Below are 20,531 nucleotides of genomic sequence, written 5' to 3' on the forward strand. Positions count from 1 at the left end.
TCGATAGGAGCACCAACACAAAACAATCACAAAATGAATCATGGAAACCTGGCAGTCGGCTGCGTAAAGAACGCTCGAGCGTTTCCTTCATGACTGTTAAAGTAGTTTCTGAAAACATATGTTTTCCCCTCATTATTCCACGAGAAATGTGACAGTTTACCATATGTAGAAATATACTAGCCACTTGAGTTAACACAATGGCATGCACCTCGGGATCCACAACAAAATCTGAGTTTATAGTGGGCGGAAAGTACAGACTAGTGAGGAAAATTGGCAGCGGATCATTTGGCGACATATACTTGGGAATCAACATCAGCAATGGAGATGTAAGTATGGGTTTGAAAAATTGAAGGCCTTCGTTTTTTTTCTCTTTTTCCTTGTATTATTAAAATTGTTTTCCTTTTTATCAAGACTTCCGCTTGCAGCAACCACGTACATTTACTCGCCGTGACATGACTGAGTCTGAGTCATTGAAGGGACAGTTGACATGTCATGGTTGACGTGGTTGAGTTTGATCTTCTTGCTGGTGTTACCACCGAGGCTATAGACCATGAAAATTCGTCCTCAATCCTGTGCGGTTCATCAACCAACGTGTCCAAGTCTAGAAAACAGTCTACATGTACATGTATCAACATGATCAAAGGTCATGATACATGCATGATAGTACATGCATCATGTGGTCATTAATTAATAATTAGCCATGTTGGCCAGCCAAGTCCACATCATGTTCAGGGTGTTCATGTCATTTATTGATTCAGCATTGGCAATTCTGATTTGAGTATGGGACAGCGAGGACATCCGGGATTCTCGCAAAAGTGCAGGTACAGCGCTGGTGAAAACAGCGACCATGGCAACGTATGCACGCACCAGCCAGTTGATTCCAAAGATTGGGTTACGCAATCTTTTGTTTTATGTGCGCGCGCTTGTTGCAGTTGTTTTCATCGGCGCGGTGTGGTTGCTACCCGCAATTTTGTGAAATTCCAAGATGTTTGCACCAGTTGCCCCATAAACTACAAAAGAAACTGTTGTAGCCTAAGACTAAATTAGTCTGTGGGACAAGCTGTTTTAGGTAATCAAAAGTTGAAGCTGTAATGGCTGATAGAACCCTTTCCGTATTTTTGGCTTGGGCATGTTGGGTAGTTTTGTTTGTTTGTCATATTTGGCCTTGTTTGTTTTTTGTTTTTGGAAAGAGTTCCATATACATGTACATGTACCTACGCCACTTGACATCCTGTCACAAACCCTATGAGACTGGTCTAAAAAATTCTGAGTGTTTTCAAAGTACACGACTTGTTTTTTTCCTTCTGAAATTGAACTTATATTGACTTGTTTCTACTTTCCAATGGCTAATACATGCACATGTACAGTGCAGGGTTCTGCCCAGGATGGTTTTAGTGCCGGCAGGACTATCTAAGCGGAGCGGCACCATCGGTTGGCGCGGAGCGTACCAGAAAATTTTTGGAATCTAAAAGGCCCCCAGATGGCCGGAAACAGCACTTTTTGAGTGTTTTCAGCTGTGTATACACAGCCTAGAATTAGGGATCTCATGTCTGAAATTTCTGAAATTTGATAAAAAAAATTGAAAATTTGTAATTTTGGTCAACTAGGATGAAGTGATAATTTTAGACGGGCAATTGAATTAGAAAAAAAAGAGTAGAAATAAATATTGATTTTATTCTGTAAATCCCTTAAATATTGAATTAATTTCTATCTCTATGATGCCCATAATTTTTCATTGCTATTCAAATCATTTTTCATTTTTTTGTGTGTTGAAAATAAGGCGAAACATGCTAAATCTTGGCGGAATATTTTCCTTATTTTCTTTGTACAAAAGTTTGTACAGTATGCATAACGACATTCATAAATGTGTGCAGGGATTTTCTGAACAGTCATTTTAAAGTCTACATGAACATAATGTAGATTGGCCATTTGCTTTTCTGACACATCTGGCCATGTGTCACTTGCATACTGAGCGCGTGTATCTTGCCATATGGAACTCGTTTACGGAAAAGGCAAAATCATGCTGTTACTTTTGAATAAAAAAATGGTGGAGTTAATATTTTCACCGTGGGATAAACAACAATTAACGAATGCGGTGCGATCGTTGGTTTAAAAAACGATCGCAGTGATCGTTTTATGCAACATCGAGCAGAAAATACATGCACCGAATGTTGCTAACCGTGGTCGGCGCGGCGAAAAACAGTCACGGTCGATTGTCAGTTTTGCAAGTACATGTGAAATTGTTTTTCTGTCAGATTTTTAAGTGTTTAAACGAAGTGTGAATGGGGTCATTTGCAATTTTGTCTTTCTGAAAGTTAAGCCAAATTCTCTTTTCAAGTTGTGGTAAAATGCGGAACTGGACAAACAACGCTGTACATCATGGAGAGGGGGTTTTCCGATCTTCGCGCACTGAGAGCGTTGCATATGCAAGCCTATGTGTGGCTTTCCAACCAATGGAAAGATTCGTTACGCACCATGTACACGTGCATTGCGCGTAACAAAGCCTCCTATTGGTTCATGTTAATATTTGGTCCAGATATGTTGCATATGCACGTACGTTGGTGCGCAGACGATATGCATGGCAAATTTTACGGTTTCTTCACGATCTTCATATCTTCACCATCGATCCCTCGACCAAGATGCTATTTTATTTGGGTTCTTATCGGGAATATGTGCCGGTCGGAAAAGTTAATTTGGCAGATTGTGGCGCTCGGCAATGCTGCATGCCGGTTGGGCCTGACCGGCGCCGACCGGCAGCGGCAGATCCCTGACAGTGTAGGTCACCTCAGGGAAGAATTACTAGTGTCTGCATATGGAACTCTTCCCTTGTTCTGTTTTAGACACAATTGTGTATCTGGCTAGAGCTTATCTTCCTAAAGACTAATTATACATGAAGTGACCTTGATGAATTGAAAGTCGCCAAACTAATAAATCTGATGAAGAAACACTAACATGACTTATTTATTCCGGGGTAAGAAAAAGGTTCAAGTTTTCTTTGAAACTGCCCAGCATAGGCTTTTTCTTTTCTGGCTCATGGACTGGTGATGTGCATGAGAGCTTTGGCGGTCTTTAGTTATGGGGTGTAGTTTGGTCATGTACAGGTACCGGTAGGCCTACATGAAGTATAACGAACGCTGTATTATTTTCATGTGTGTACATTATGTGTACATACCCAGATGATCTATATGATGTACATGTACATCTATACAACCGCACAATTTCTGTTATTCTGGGATTTCTCAGTCTTGCTGTATGATCTGTCCATAACTTCACCTCTCAGGTGATTGAATTTTCTTTAGAATTCACAGTTTTGTAAGAGGAAGTCGGAGATTTCACACAGGACCACCTGATACTGGGGTTCAATAGGATCATGCAGATTGACCAATCACGCCCGACATACCCAACCTGCACGTATATGTCCTTGTACGTGTAATGTAGTACATGTGTCATGCGTGTTGCCGCAAAACATTTTGTTCATCAATGTTCATGTACATGTGCAGCCTTTTGGCATCGAGCACACATGTGCATGTGTACATTGTACATGTACAATGTACCGGTAAGCCCTACTTTTTCACATTTAAGTACAATTTTTGGCTGATTAGGGATGTCCAAAATAATCTCACGAATCAGAACTGCATTTTGTGGGCATCAACTGTAGACTTTGTAAAATGCACACCAAAGACAATAACATACATGTGTACATGTGTACATTTACATGATGTGTACATTTATCACTGGGACATCCAGTATTTCTTTATAAATGTTCTGCATAGCCCAAGGCTTTCATTTACACATACTTTCAGTTTCAAATGGTTATATCACTCTTTTAAATGTGATGTGGATATAAACAGTATGCATACATGTACATGTATGTTGGTAGAACAAGGATGAGTTTCCTATAAATCATCAACGTAAATTCCGTACACACCTTAGTTGGTCATGTGTAGTCTGCAAGCATGTGGAGGGGAAAAAACAAACAGATTTGTAGATGTACATGTACACGTGTACATGTACACTGCATAGACATGTACACATGTATACCACAGTTTAGAAAGACACAAGTGGTCTTTGAGGAAGCACTATGGTTGCAGATGAGAAAATGACAGCATCACTAAAAACATGAACATCCAACAAGTAGTCGCTAGTACATGTACATGTACATGTAGCATACATTGTACATGTCTACACGTACATGTTTGAGTGTGGACAGTAGCACCTGCATCGCACCACCACTTACATCTTCCACATTCATCATTTCTTCTTCCTCATGGTGTTCTCTACAGGAAGTCGCGGTGAAGTTAGAGTCCCACAAAGCGAGGCATCCGCAGCTTTTGTACGAAAGCAAATTGTACAAAATACTGCAGGGCGGAATTGGCATTCCCAAAATCAGGCAAGTACATTGTAGTTTTAAGGCTGAAAGCGACACGGTAAAGTCTCCGGTGCACCAAATTGTTCACTAGGAAGACCATTGAGATACAGTGTACCAGTAGTGAGTTGTGCCGATAGAACCAACCAAAGCGCAGGATCGCTCAACTGTCTGTAAATTCAGGGGAACCTTCTCATGGTGGGAAGGCATTACGAGTACAGGTGTTGTACAAAATACGGCCAAACCAAAAATTAGCTGTGCTTCCTATTACAATGAAAAATTAGGGTGGTTGGTAGGGTGAATTTTTTTTTTTACTCTAATTTTTTTTTGCCCAAATATTAGGGTTTGATGATGGTCTGTATTTTTTTTTTGGGGGGGGCGTATATTTGTAACAGGTACTACTGGTAAGTCAGTATTATATTAATACTGTACATGTGCCACAAATTGATCAAGCCAAAGATTATCGTATTGCCATCCATCTTATGCAAAAAAAGAAATTTAAACTACGGGTACATGTACAATACAATGTACAGGACGATATACACAAAATTAGGCTTGGAGAAAGGCACCATAAGATTTTACGTGTATATTTGATTTGACGAATAAAAAGATCTAGGTTCCGCGTGATTTTCTACATGAAGGTTGAGTCGGGTAACCAGAAACACAGGTATTTTTTGTTTGGCCTAAGAGAAAGTGGACTGACCAGTAGATTGTACCGTTGTTGCACCATTACTTGGGAGGGGTACTGAGGGAGACGAATCGCTGTCGCTCGTACAAAGTAGCAGTTTCCTACTGAGTTCTCATTTTAGGAAAGATTTGTTTTGAACTTGTGTGTCGAATGTACATGTACGTGATGTAAGTTGTACTGTGTTATTTCAATCTGCAGTGCATGTAGCGGTATGCTCCACCTTTTGTCATTGCATTCATACATGTATCTCTTGGCATCTCTCTAGGCAGCTGATAATGTCAGTGTCTTGTTCAAGTTCAGATTTTATTTTCTTTTTAAATCTTGTATTGAAATGTAGTGTTTATCCATCAGGTTGTCACTTGGCCGTTTATTTACACTTAGCGGTACATGTTTACATTTACATTACATTTTGAGACTAGCAGGAAATCAAAAGAAGAAAGGGAACCAAAGACACTCTCATTAATGCATTGCATTCAACTTCTTGAAATGGGAAGCAAAGTTAGAGGGACCAGACAATTACTTTGTTATACACGTAACCAGGACTTTGATATAATAGGAGTAGTGAAACAAAGAAAGACATATGAACTGAAGAACATGTACAGTAATTGGGATTGCCAGACTTCGCACTTTATAACAGTAATTTGTTATAACTGTGTTCTCTATATTGAGGATGGACTGTGCATTCAGTATTGGTATTCAAAAGGCACCCACGCACAGCATCCCACCATAATTCATTATTTCATGGTTCTGTGTCAGGCGTAGAGCTTACCAGCAGTTCACGCCAACTGAGCCATACATGTACAACTACCAGAACCGGTAATCGGGGACAAAAGAGGGTGGGTGTTCACCACAGACTTTGTTTGATTCACACAAGCTGACTGCATCACCAACTTTTTTTTTTCTCCCATTGTGCGTGCCGGCGCATGTCTATTGCAGTGGTACCATGGTTATGCACTCTATTAAATTGAGCAATTTTATTGGATAAGAGCTGGTCACCTGAGATCAGAAGTTCATGTGTAACCCTCAGACAGATGCACTGGTACCGGTAAATGTGCATGTACATGTTGTCATTATTTATTACTGGCAAGGACAGTAAGAATTCTTCAAAGGCACCCTAGGTCTGTACATGTAGCTCGCAACCCTGAAGCTGTGGAGAGGAGACAATGAGAGGCAGGCACAGATTTAGAGGTGGGAGGAAAACCGCAGAGGAATATTCTGGGTTAAACCCACGGAATCAGGTACTCGAAGGGACCGAAAACCCAATCCACATTGTGGACCCAGCCGGGAATCAAACCCGGACCACAGGGGTGGAAGGTGAAGAAGAACCACTACCCCAAACCGATGTTGTTCAGGAACCCCCCAAATATCGCCTTTATTGTTGTCAAGAGTTTTGAACATACTGGTACTGGTGGATAGTACATACTGTACATATACAGAGAGTACAGGTTGTACTAGAGGCTACATGGCTGTACACAAGCTAGCACATTCACTTCAGTATGATACCTGCAGTGCGTCAGCCACCCAACTTTGGACATGTACATGAACATTATGTATTGAAAGTCACGGGGTTATCAAAATGAAACAAAAAGTTCTGTTATCGCCCAAAGTTTGAGTAAACTCAAATATGATCTCAGAAGTTATGTGTACTTCCATTGACTCAAAGGTTATTGCAAATTGGGTGATATGTACATGTAATTAAAGGACATGGTCTGATGGTAGAGAAAAACAATTGTGAGTCGCAATGATTTATTTATTCATGGGTTTGTATGTATGGTACATGTACATGGACTCTACCTGTCATGCCATGGATCACAGCAGTTAACAGCTGTATAATGTTCAGTGTGTGGCTTTTTTTGTACATGTACGGTACATGTAATGGGGAGCAGGAAGCAATGAGGGGAACCAATACTGTACACATGTACTGATACCATGTACATGTACAGGAGATGTGCTACATGTATGCATCAGGCATGAAATAATAAGCCTTTCACAAGTTAGCTTTGACTAAAATCTGGTACACTGAGTTGTCTGATTGCACTTAAACATTGTAACAATTTGAATTCCCCAGACTAAAGACCAGTTTGCTTTTGCACAGCGACCACCATCTCTGGAATAGACTGGTTCCTTTGTGTCCTTCTTATGCATTGAAAACAGTGTCTTGGTGCAAGGCGTCTCTTACACATATGTACATGTAACTAAGCAAAGCTTGCTCCGAATCATGAGGTGAATGTGAAGAATGCATCTTTTTTAGCCTACACAAATGTTCATGTATGGGGATTGGGCACACATGTACATGTGCATTGTTACATGTATGTATTTACATGTAAAATGTTAACTGAGAAAGTTGGCGAACATGTTGATAATACATACAGTACATGTGTGCACATGTAGCAAGATTCATGTACATGGGCATGATCAGATGGGGGATTGCATAAATAATTGAGGCACTGCAGTCACCTTGAGTGAAGTGAATGAATGTGTAATGTGCACAAAAGTACAGTGTACATGTACATGTATATTCTGTGCATGTGCATATTTGTACATGATGCACATACATGTACATGTTATTGACCAAGTATTATTTGTACATGTACATGTTTCTCTCACAACTTTGTTTAGATTCCTATTTCTTAGTCCAGCCTGTCCCTCAAATTCAACCTGGATTGCAGTATCACTAATCCTCAGTTAATTTTATTTGTTTTAATGTCATTTCAGAATGTACATGTATGCAGTTACATGAAACTGCCATTTTTTTTTCTTTTTTAATACATGTACATGTATGGTACATTAAATGTACATGTAATTCATGGCTTAATAATCATGTTGATTTAACCCTATCCTTCCCCAACCACACAGAATTAAACTGTAGTTACGTGTTTAATTCTGTGGGGATAGGTCTGGTAGGGCCATAACAGCTGGCTTTTGCATTGGGTTTGGCATACTGTACCTCAGAAAAACAAAGTCCAACAGCCTCTGTGCACAAAGTTCCATATGGGTGTTTAACTTTGTGTGAATGGGGAAGGTTAAGGCCAGCAACCCTTGAGGTGTTAGGGTTAATGAAGGTGATGCAATACAAATTTTGAAAGTTTTTCAGGTTTACGGTTCTACCATTTTAAGAAGTGGGCATACATCTTCTTTGAATAATTTTCTTTGTGTAAATGCAAGTACTAGTAATTGACCGTGAAGTGAATGCTTGATTAATTTTCAGCTGGTATGGTACGGAGAAGGATTACAATGTCCTGGTCATGGACTTGCTTGGTCCCAGTCTGGAGGACCTGTTCAACTTCTGCAGTCGCAAGTTCACAATGAAGACCGTCTTGATGTTGGCAGATCAGGTGAGACAGTGAACTTTTCCCCAGCGTTTCTTCACGCATTCCCACAAGAAACCACACTCCAAAAATTGGCTTTCATTCAGCGCTGTTTTTCTAGTAAGATTCCAAGTTGGCACAGTGGCCATTTTTGAATGCGCTGGCCCATTGAGCCCAGTCCCAATGGTGTTCTGGCCGGTTACGACTATGAATAATATGTCTGGCATCCACGGACAAAGGTCGGATGATACATGTACACTGTATGCCTACTCGGCCTGCATGTAGCTTTTGGGGATTGGCTTATTTTATTGTACATGTACATGTGCGTGTAGCTTACGTTAACATGTTCCGTGAGGTACATGTATGGTGCCTGTTGTACAGGTGACTGCATTCTGACATGACATGTACGGTTGATTAATTCCTCAGAGTTTTCACGAAGAGGTACATACATGTACATGTAATTCAACAAGCTTCTAAAAACACACAAGCCACAACAAATGTCAGGCATATATACATGTACATGTAAAGTGATGCTGCCTCTCACTTGTACCATGTACCGGTACCATACCAGGACACCATATGCAATTACTGAAATTTGCATGCATAACATCTCCGCCTTTTTGGCCGTGCCTTCTTTCTCTGCAGATGATCAGTCGTATCGAGTTTGTCCACGGAAAGAATTTCATCCACAGAGACATCAAGCCCGATAACTTCCTAATGGGCATCGGCAAACACTGCAACCAGGTGAGCTTGGATCAAATCAACTGAATACCACACCTTTCGTTTACCTGTATGTGGGTGATGGTAGACTCTCCCATTATTAAAAACATCGGGCTTTCGCCCGCATTAGAAATTGAGTGCCTGACTTAGCTTTAAATTGAAAAACAAGCAGGGGTGTGAGAATTCAGCTTTTTAGCTGATTTCAGCTTTTTTGGTTTAGATGTTGACCCTGAATTTCACCTGGTTTGTAAAAGAGTATTGGAACTTTTCACATAAATCAGGTTTTTGGCTAGCTATTTCCAGCTTGTTCTTGCAATAAATCAAACATGGTAAAGAATCAGAGGTACATGTACTCAACGTCAGAGTTAGTTATGAAAGGGTTCCCGCTACCTGGAAAAGTCATGAAAAAGTCAAGGAAATTTGTTTTCGTTTTTCAGGCCTGGAAAAGTCATGGACTTTTGTAACATTACTCAAGTCATGAAAATTCATGGAAATTTTCAAACACTGTGTGTAATTTCTATTATCAGAAATAAGTACATAAAAATGTGTGATTTTAGTCCCAACTTTAAAAGTCTGAATAGTCCAAGAAGTGGTGTTATTGGGTCATAGATTTTCATAAATTGGTCATGGAAAAGTCATGGAAATTAATTGCCCTTTAGGTTCAGGAGCCCTGCTATGAAAATAAATCGGTAGCTAGTTTGTCCCAGTATTATGAGTAGCTGTGTCCATTTTTTTTATTTATTTTATTTTGTAATCAGCTCTTCATTATTGACTTTGGACTGGCCAAGAAGTACCGTGACAGCAGATCCAAATCCCACATCCCCTACAGGGAAGACAAGAATCTCACAGGCACGGCAAGATACGCCAGTATTAATGCACATCTTGGCATTGAGCAAAGGTCAGTAAATATCCTCTCATTCACCCTTCAAAAGGTAAACACCCTCTTTAAAAAAAAGAAGTACTGTACATGTGAAAACAATACGACATGTTCCACTTGAGCTACGACTAAAGTATATCACCAAATGCTGATTAAAAACCTTGATTTGTATTTAAAATGTTATTGTATTCACTGTTCAGCTGTAGATTGTATTGGCTGATCAGTAGAGTAATATTAATATAAATTTAGGTTAAGTACTCAATGTTTTTATTTCTTTTCAACTGATTTTTGAATAGCAGGAGAAAAATGTTTCCTGTTAGGACAACATATCTGCATGGTAATATTCTTGTGCACAGATCTGAAGATTCAAACTGAAGATGAAGCATTTTAGGCAAACATACATGTACAAGTACCAGAGCTTCTCCTTTTCTGGCTTTTTCAACTTCAAGTGTATTAGATTACTGAGTATCAACTTACAGGTTAAATAGTTCTTGTAAAACTGAGAAATACAATCGTAGTATCAGAATATCCCCTGTTTTTCATTCAGTTTTATTCCACAGTGTACAAGTAGAAAAAAATGATTTGAATGTTCAAACGTTTGAATATTAGACACTAGCTTAATTAATTGAAACCAGGGATGGGTTTAAATGAATCAGACCTTAACCATAGTGGTTGAAATACTTGAATGTGTAAAACGGAAATAAAAAAGAGGAAAGTAACAGACCCAACCACAGGCCGATAACTGCATACGTACATGTACCTGCCAACCATTTACATGTAACTGCAAACGTACCAGTACCTGCCAACCATTCTGATTAGGAATCATCCCAATTTTAAAGTTATTAGACCGCGACAGGTCAGAACATTCCAGTTTCCACAAAAATGGGAAAATGATCAGTAAAAATGTTCCAGCAAAAGTGAGCACTATTTTCAGAAAACAGAGATGCTGCTTTACAGAAAAGAAGGGGTGGTGTTTGCTAGGTTTTCCATTGAAAGTTATGGAAGCTTGACCGATGCATGTTTGTGTCGATTGCTACTTGTATGTTTGTGTAATGTCCACTGTCAAGGCTCAAAGTGGCAGTGTTTAAACATGGAAATGTGTCCACATGTAAATAGTTTCTCTGGCCCGGCTCATTCTTTTGCTATCTGATGGCTCAGATTTCTGACTTTCTATTGCTAGCAGGTGCATGTACATATATGAACAGAAGTTGCTACAGTGAACAATGAGCAGCTGCTAAGCTACTAAGAATGTCAATTCTCAACAAATACATAACCTTTACATTGTGTGTACTCCACCCTGAGATATCAGTATTATTGTATATATACACACATGCATTTAATGAACTCTCTCTAATTGGGATTTAGTCGACGGGATGACATGGAGTCTCTGGGCTACGTGCTGATGTACTTCAACAGGACCAGTCTACCATGGCAGGGTCTGAAAGCTGCCACCAAGAAACAGAAGTATGAGAAGATCAGCGAGAAGAAAATGTCCACGCCTGTGGAGGTGCTCTCTAAAGTGAGTGAATGTGGTAGTTCTTGGCTCGTAAAAGGTCAAGGACGCTGATGTCAAAGATATCTGCATCCTATGGTGGATTGTGTGTCACACCTAGAAGGGAGTTGTAGATGTGATCCAACCCTACAAAATTAGTTTCAAAATCAAAATCTTCCACTTTAACCACTACCAGCCGGGGACTCCGAAATCGGAGCCGTATGGTTTATGTGTGGCCTGGGTCTCCGAACTCGGACAAAGGAAACAGGGCCCTGTAACAAAAAACCGTACTCCGAACAAAAGACCAGGCTGCTGGGCATGACCGGCATTTTTCACTCTCAAAAGTGGTGATAATCCAGCGTTATTTTGAAACCGTATACCAGGGTTTGGGGTATTTAGAGCAAGCGGATTACCTCCGGGGACAAAAGCTCTCCACCACCGCAGCGATGAGCCACACAGCACCGCTGCATGCTAATCTGGCCCCTATTGAAAAGAGGTCAGCAGTGCACTGAGCCAGGTTCATGAACAAAAGACAGTTGTATAACACCGCACAATCTGGGCTCTGTTTACAAGGCTGCAGGCCTGGCTGAAATATTCGGGAGTCAATGAAGGTCACCTGTCAACTTAGAGTAGTGCCTGAAGATTACTCTGTGCGGCTATAAATGACCGTTAAATGGAATGATGAATTGTTGAAGGATTTTGAAAACAGAAAAAATGATAGTCATGCCGGCCCAGCATCCTCAACGTTGAAAAATGCCCCGGTCTGAAGTGGTTAAGAGGTCCAGAAATGAATCTTTTGCAGTGGAATTTGGTAGATTCAGTCCTTGGTTTTTTTAATCCATTTTAATACCCCCATTTATTATACATTGTAATGCTCAAATTTAAGTGCCATATACCCAAACAATGAGTAGAGTGTGTTGTTTGTAACTTTTGTGGAGAACGATCCAGCGAAAATATGTCCTTCAGACTCATTTCCTGGAATCGGGTCACAATGCAAAGTTAAAGGTTTGATGTTAAACTTTCCGTTTCCATAATCTCTGTGTTAGGGCTTTCCAGCCGAGTTTTCCATGTATCTGAACTATGCACGAGGACTGCGCTTTGACGAGGGGCCCGACTACATGTACCTGCGGCAGCTTTTCCGTATCCTGTTCCGCACCTTAAACCACCAGTATGACTACACCTTTGACTGGACCATGCTGAAGCAGAAGGTGGCCGCGCCCCCCAGCCACCCAAGCACAGCCAATCACATGACAGCTCAAGGCACGCGCCACTCAGAGAGCAGGAACATGAGCCGGCGCTGAACCGTCATGAGCTTTGCATTGCCCAGTGCGCAGGCGACCTCCGTTCACTGGGGCACTTTGATGCTGACGTGCACTGTCTGAGTGGGTACAAAGTGTGGTGATGAAATCAAAAGCATGCGGAATTGCCACATTGAAAGAAAGCTAATGACTTCAAATTCTCGCACACCTTGTCATGTGCATACTGACGGCTCTGGAGAGGACTTTTTTTAATCGACAAATCACTACCTTGTGATTGTGAAGAGAAATGTATCGTGGGCAACACTTTGGAATGGACAATCGTTCAGTTTGTTCCTTGATAACACTTGAATATTGTGTCATTTGTACTGATGTAATCTTGGATGGATTCCATGCGCCATGGTCTCTACTCTATTTTGTGAATATTGTAAATTATTAAATAACATTGTAATGCACAAGCAGCCAGATACGTCCCAATTTCAAAGAAATTTTTGCTGGAGGGAATTGAGTGATATATGAAGAACGCAACTTGACCAAAATTGATTAACTGAGGGTTGGATTTTACTTTCCTTCATTCTAGACGATAACCTTTTGGCATTTACATAACGGTGTTATAGTTTTAAGTTTGGAAAAGTACCATGATCTGTGAATTGCATTCTTTCAATCACGCTTTTTTTAAGAACATTATGTAGGGTCAACAGTTTAGTTTCTGAAAAAAAAATGAACACATGACTCTAAGTATTTACAGGATTCTCCAGTTTATTTTCCTGATTCAGCTCCAAAATGTAGATTCATTTTTGTGTTATTCTCTTGTAGATTTTTTTTTATATCTTTTGGATGAAAAAAAATGGGTGCTCTTTTTTGGATCTGTAAATCTTTTATTGAGAACATTAGAGCCAAATCCAGCATTCCTGTTAGATTTTTAGCAGGAGAATATGTCAGGGAGTGGTACTGGGGAGGAATTGTTACTGTTTTTTTTTTATTACGCAGATGTTTCAAGCAGACATTTGCAGTAGTTCACACTGCATGAAGAAGCATGATTTGTATTTTGCAGATCACAATTCCTTACGACACGAAATAACTGCATGCTGTCCGTCTGCAGAATGGCGTCCACAGCAGTGGAAATATGGAGCTTTATGTGTACATACTTACGCACATTTTGCATGTGTCAGTGCAGCCGTGTAAATACACTTGTCTGTGGTAATATTTACGTCCCAAAACTAATGCCAGAAAAATAGCTGAGTATATTGACCGCTTTTATCAATTACGGTTGATGTTGGAACTTGTGTATATTTAATGCGGTTAATTTTTTCGCCTGCAATACAGTAATTACTTTTACAAGTATGTTATGTTCCATTGATACAGTGGGGTTCAAGAAAATTGAGGCCTTGTTGGCATTTGAGATCGGGACGAGACAGGTACATGTACAATTAAACTTAAATACCTCCATTACTCATTTACTTATTTCCCATTTCTTATTTCCTATTTTCACATTAAACCCAATCTTGACTTTTTGTTAATTACTGCTATTATTACATTGTATTGTTATTTTTTATTTATTTTGTTATGTTTTGTGTTTTGTTTTGCGGGAGGACTAGCTGATAATTTTTTCAATGCAATAGCTTGTACATGTGAGCGGATACTCATAATTTAACTTTGCCAAAATGTATGTGATCTCATGAAGCAGTGCATAGCTTCACTGTGAAGAATCGACAGGATTTTAAACTTTATAATTACGGCACTTTTTCAAAATGGTGGTCCTGTGTGTGTTGTTTAGAGGGAGCTGACCAAATACTCTTTTTATGCGTACAAATTGTTAACTGTCAGAAATTGGTTTGAAGAACTTCATTGACGGAGCATGATTTCCTCTACGTACAATGTGTAAGAACCACCCAAGTTAGCTAATGTGGTTTTGATTAACATTACCTTTAGACTAGGAGCAAATTACTGCAATACTCAACATCTAAAAGTGCACGGCACTAACTACATGTAGTTAACTATCCTTCGATAGCAGAGACTGATGAGGCGTCGTGACTTTCATCGGGTGAGATTTCTCTGCTTTAGAGCTGTTTTCACATTTTGTTGGTTAGTATTTCAGCTTTTTTTCCCTCACTGGCTGTGTACAAAAGTATAGGGGACTTTCACAGTTCAGCTTTTTTATGCCCTTTTTCAGATGATTTCAGCTATTTTTATCATTGTTCAATCTCAACCCTGTTTAATGCGCCCGTTACTCACGTACGTGCAACGAACCTTCTAGGCGAAACGAGTAGAGACTACACACTACAGAATTATGAGCACGCACACATAACATGTACTCGACACGTGTAGTGTCTACGCTATTCGCCTGGCAGCACAGCTGCTCGGGAAAGCGCAAAATGCAGGGCCTAAGGCCGTTTTCCAATACTCGACTTGGGCTCCGTCTCGGGCTTCAACTGTTTTTTACTTCCTGACTTTGAGGTTGTAAACACAATAGCAAGTCTCATAGTGCCACAACACATCAAGTAAGATGCAAAAGAGCCAAACATTACAGTATTTCAATTTAAGGTAAACGCTTCAGGCCCATAATCGAGGACACCAAGTTGAGTATTGGAAAACGGGCTAATTAGTGTGACTTTTTGGGAAGGCTGGCGATGTTTAATAGTCCAACATCGCCAGCCTCCCGTAATGTCCGTAAATGCAGTTTCATCAATGTTGGTTTTCAACATTGATGTAAACCATTCAGGTGAGCGTTCTACCTGAAATTGTGGGACTGCAAAGATTTATTTAAAATTGGCAATTGTGGCTGCGGTTATCTTAACTACAGGTATATAATTGTATCTTTGTCGGTTGGCCACAGGGAACTCTGTGACAATAGTGTATACTCCCGGAAGCGCTTACAATGTATTTCGTCCCACCAGTTGTCCTGAGTTCGGAGTTTGATTTAACTTTCTAAGTTGAGTACGCCTGTGTAAATGTTACAGAGTGCTAACAATGAGCATTCGTAACTTTCATTCAGAATAAAATATTTGCCATAATTATCTCTGTGAATTTGTCTGTAATTATTAGTGTGAAAGATTAAAAAACAAAATACGTGTACCAAACATTTTCCGTCACGTCACCTCAGCGATTAAAGTTTCACTTTTGGCGTTGGGCTTGGCCACGATACTGCGGTGGGTAAAATAGACCAGAACGTGAAAAGTCGTTCGTATTGCGTATTCAGGGTTTGTCTTAGGTGGGGTAGAAAATTTTCAATTTTCAGCATGAACACAGTCGTCCATTTTCCCCTTCTTAAAATAATTCTCACAAACACCTCCATGATGACCGGTGGTCATGTCGCTTTCAAAGCCAACACTCGCCCGGCCGTTACGCCAAGAGTCGTTTGTCTTGATTAACTGTTGATGTAGACAAAAATTCTATCATGCTGTTCACTTTTCACTGAGAACATTGTGACTACACAAAATGAAGGAAGCTCGACGCACGAAATGTACTATTAGACCAATTAAGCATAATTTAATGTAACCAAATTAACTTATTACACAAATCACGGTGAGATGTGCCCCGTGGACAGGCTGACGACCACAAGTGGGCCACGCCCGTCGCCTTCAATGTTAGCTTTGAGCCTTAATTTATGCAAAGTCACATTCTACGCTAAATAGCTTACATAACACTATTTATGAAGAACTGAAATAGGTGAATTTGACCAAAGGTCGTGTTTATTACAGTTACCGCCCACTGAGTTGGCAATTGTGTGGCGTCGCAAATGGACTATACCCGAATGCTGGACATCACTTACGATGCCCACTTGTGCTGCATGCGTGCGCGTGAGGCATGCTTAGACTCGGACGAGTGTCTACTTTGTGATGAAAACGTGGCCTTTTACAGTCACGTTATTTTATCTTCTCACTATCACTGATCACGTGTCTTTGGGCAGTAAATTTTTAAATCGTTGGTTATTTTGATCAATTTTGGATGAACTAATGACGGTAGCGAGAATTGGTAACCGCCACATTGAGCATGCTCGCGCGCCTGGCGGAAACTTACCCACAGTGCTCTGCCCGTCGCAAAAGCTGTGACCCCGTGTGGTATATTTCCTTCACAAAAATTTGTGCAAGGCCCTCAGCCATTCCCAGCGCCCTGTTCGAGCGCTTGGTGACGAGCGATTTTATTTCAAAACACTCCCTCCTTTGTTCCTGCTCGGAGCGGATCCTTACGTTTTTGAAATTCATCCAGAGCCAAAAATTTGCTCTGCGTGAATGCAGTGGCGTAACAGGGTACATATTGGAGGGGGTACTTGGGGTCCTTGTTTTTAGAGGGCCGCCACTCAGTGGGTTTGGTCACACTTAAAACACTGATCAAAGCGCACTATCACCTGATTTTTCCTCCTAGAATATTTTAGTCTAAGCGAATGCATAGCCCAGCCCCTTAAGCGGCGGGAGTCGTGCCTCCATTCCCCTTAGTATTATACGCTACTGCTCAGTTTACACACATCTTGCTAGGGTCACGCCTATGCTACGCATCGAGTGTGCGCTGGGCAAAGTCAACAGACCATCTCCTTCGTGAGCGCGTACCACTCTCCTCTTACACTTATAGGGGTGGTTGTCTTCAAGAGATTGCAACGCGTTGACCAATCACAGTCACGGACGTATTTTTAAAAAATCTGGATTCGCAATGCCCTAAATCAGCTTATGGAGATTAATGAATTCACTCGCAGCCATTTTACCATTTTACAAGCATAACAGAGGTTTATCCAAAGTGTGACAACTGAGTTCGGACGATGCCCCTTTTCAAGACAATGGTGTTCAGTCATGCATGACAGGAGGGATACCACAAGAGGTATCATTAGAACGAATACTGCTTCTACTTTTCAGAGATCCTTATACATTATTATCATATCTTATGGTTTGGGCATATTAACCCCTTTCCTCGGGGTTTGGTTTTTCCGGAATACCGTCCTGTATAATTTGTTATTTCAGACTCGCTATTAGTTTTTAATTGACGTGGACACATCATCCGTCGTCTCATGTTACTGTTCGGCAGCATAATGTACCACGTTTTGACGGCTAGGGTCTGTTTGTTTCATACGGATCTGGGTCTCGATCAATGATCTGAAAGCTGGTTTGCGCTATCCACGAGGCAGGTTCTGGTGTCGGTGAACCAGTGTCGGATCACTGATCGCGATCCAGATCCGCGTGGAACAAACAGGCTACGAGTCATCAGTAATTTGGGGTTTTTTAGGGCTTGTACAGGAGGAACACACTGACTGCGCATTTGCGAAGCGGGTTCCAGTCCAGGCGGAGTTGCTCCTGATATCGCTTCAGGTCACGGTAATCCTCCCGAAGTAACAAGGTTTCGGTGTTGCCGTGCCACTGCCCGAGGATTTCAAGCCCAGCTGGCTTAGCAATGTCTCGCAGAAGTGTCTTATTTTGGGTCTTGGGCATGAAACTCAACGACGAGGCTCTGTCCACGTAAGCCTCATCCTTGTTGTCGATGAAGAGCACAGCCGCCCCTCGCTTCATCTGCTTCAGAAGTTTCGCCACCGCACATTGCCTAATGTCGCGGCCGTCCCGCATGAATGCAACGAACGCGGAGAACGACTTGATCATGGTCACCAAGTCGGCCTGTCGGATCTCCTGCTCCATGGCAGCTGTCGGCAAGTCAGCCAGAAGGTCGCAGGCGATATACTTACAATATATTTGGCTCTTTTTAAGCACGGAATTACTTTCCCGAATAGCCAACCAGGCCCCGTTCCACGCCGTGGCAAACTTGTCGAGGACATGCCCGACGACGCGCTCGCAGGCCGGTTTGCCGAGATAGGACCTCACGGACTGGAGATAGACGAGAACCCCGATGACATCGGTGCCCGGGCCTCCTCCGACGGAGCAGACATCAACGCCTCTCTCCAGCCACCGCTTGGTAATGTCGAACGGCAGTAGTAGCCAGAGCATTTGATAAATGAGGTGGCAATGTTTTGTGAGGTACTGATACACATAAGCCCATCGGTACGCAGCATCCGCGAAATCAGGCTGCGGGATTTTATGCGCCTTACCCAGATTCGTGTATGTCATGGACATACGGCGAAGAGCATCGGCAATTCGCTCCTCCGCAGACTGAAACTGCTCAAGCCCATCACCTCTGCCCGCAGTGATGTTCCTTTGAAGAGTAAGTAACGCATTGATGACTATTTTTGGTAGGAGGGGAGGTGCCATGGGATTACAAACGGCAACAGCTCGAGTCCTGTCAAAATCGGCAGGCATGACGGTTGAGGAGTTGCGGTTCCTTGCCATTTTTTAAATGCCAGTCCAAGTGAGCTCAAACTGTCTGTTCAAAGAAACATGAATAAATGCATTATGCCTAACTCGGTTAAATCTTAACCTTGACACAACGTGACAAAGCAACAGATTTCTCACGGCAATAAAATGCGTCATACAGGAAACATGACTACTTTTCACTAGGGTCCAACTTGTGCTTCAGTATTATACTTTTTATTTTCACCGTCTTGATTATGGTTTCTATTAATCAATTCGCCGCGTCTCGATTTTGTCCTGGTGTAATGCGTGTTCATAATTTAAACGCCGCTTTAGTCTGGGTTGGAGACGTGTTATTCGCTTCCTCAAGTGGAAAATGACAATGGTGTGAACAAATCCTGAAATATCGACAATTCGAAAATCCAAGGACAGGTGATCAACTTGAACATCTAACACTTGTAGTTATAGGCCTATTGTGTTACCCTGCAGAGAAGAAATGCGATCAAGATATAATGCATTTTCCCCCAGTGTGTAGCACTCTCTCTAAAATTTAGATGATTCGTTAATTTTATTTTGTCCTGTTCAGGGGCGGGTACAGGAATTTTCCCGCGGGCGGTTCAGGCTGAAGATTTTGTTTTAATGTCTCATTTTTGCAGACGAGTGGAAACAATGATAAAACATTTTATGGCATTGTTTACAATGGTATTGGTGCACCCACTTTAGTTGTTCTTTTTAATTATCATTTTTCCAACTTTATCCCTTTCCTTTTTTCGGGGGGTCGACCCCCTTGGTTCCGCGCGCCTGTATGTTCACTTTTATCCATTTGAAAATCATTATCGTCACATTTTGGTTTTTCGGAAATACCCTGGCAGGAAAAGGTTGTCAAATCAACTAATATTGTAGATGGTCTACTTTATAATGGAATCAGACCAATGAGGTAGGCACGCTCCCAAGTTCTATGCACTTAATAACGTGAGATCTCGACCCATCCGGTGACTGGGAAGATTGTCACGAAACTGATGAAACCTCAGAATCCATCTGAGGTGGTTGCCTGTCCAAAACGCATCCCAAGACGAATGATTTAAATAACTGGTATGACAAACTAACGGTGCGGCATGACGAGGCGGGAATTAACCGCATTGATCTGGCCTGTAATTTTTGTAAGGTTACACAGGGGTGATAGAATGATATAATAGCAAATTTGTATTTGGGCCCATGATAGCAGTAGACTCAACTGTAGTACTACTGAGATGGTTTTTTTTTCAAGACTGAATGCGCGCCGTTTGGGCTCAGTCGAGGTGGACATGCACGATCACGACTTACCAATCTTGTTGAGGAGTAATAAAGCCAATAAATGGTAACTGATAACTTTACTCTGAGCAAGGCACGGTGATGGAGCACAGTATCTATTTCACACTCATAGAAAAAGATTAACGTCTGCAGGCCTGCATACGGCTTATGAGTTGTTAAAGCACCGATACATGTGTATTTCTCAATGCACGCGAAAACGGGGATTCCCGGAAATATATCATTGCATTTCTGAATTTCATTCCTGACACATGTGCAATGTTTCGATGCGTAACGAATGCCCCCCCCCAAA

At 41.3% G+C, this 20,531-nt stretch overlaps 2 protein-coding genes across 3 annotated transcripts; one reads left to right on the top strand and one right to left on the bottom strand.

Annotated features, from left to right (window-relative positions):
- The first annotated feature begins 13 nt into the window (after positions 1 to 13).
- Positions 14 to 15,724, top strand: LOC110985091 (casein kinase I-like). Of its 2 annotated transcripts, XM_022245841.2 has the most exons (7): positions 14 to 326; positions 4,284 to 4,390; positions 8,263 to 8,389; positions 9,008 to 9,106; positions 9,841 to 9,980; positions 11,325 to 11,478; positions 12,498 to 15,724. In XM_022245841.2, exons 1-7 carry the CDS (start codon positions 198 to 200, stop codon positions 12,750 to 12,752), a joined length of 1,011 nt encoding a protein of 336 aa, XP_022101533.1. In that variant the 5' UTR covers positions 14 to 197; the 3' UTR covers positions 12,753 to 15,724. The 2 variants fall into 2 exon arrangements, with proteins under 2 accessions (XP_022101533.1, XP_087000907.1); XM_087144781.1 differs by lacking the exon at positions 4,284 to 4,390 and having other exon boundaries at positions 15 to 326.
- A 447-nt stretch (positions 15,725 to 16,171) lies between these two features.
- Positions 16,172 to 20,498, bottom strand: LOC110985092 (uncharacterized). Its single transcript, XM_022245843.2, has 2 exons — positions 20,255 to 20,498; positions 16,172 to 19,004 (listed from the first exon to the last, which is right to left on the bottom strand). The coding sequence occupies exon 2, from the start codon at positions 18,968 to 18,970 to the stop codon at positions 17,918 to 17,920; it is 1,053 nt and encodes a 350-aa protein (XP_022101535.2). The 5' UTR covers positions 18,971 to 19,004; positions 20,255 to 20,498; the 3' UTR covers positions 16,172 to 17,917.
- Positions 20,499 to 20,531: the final 33 nt, after the last annotated feature.

Source organism: Acanthaster planci, linkage group LG13 (assembly GCF_054643075.1).
Source record: "Acanthaster planci isolate LZ-2023a linkage group LG13, COTS_SCS, whole genome shotgun sequence".
In the NCBI taxonomy this organism is placed as follows: Eukaryota; Metazoa; Echinodermata; class Asteroidea; order Valvatida; family Acanthasteridae; genus Acanthaster; species Acanthaster planci.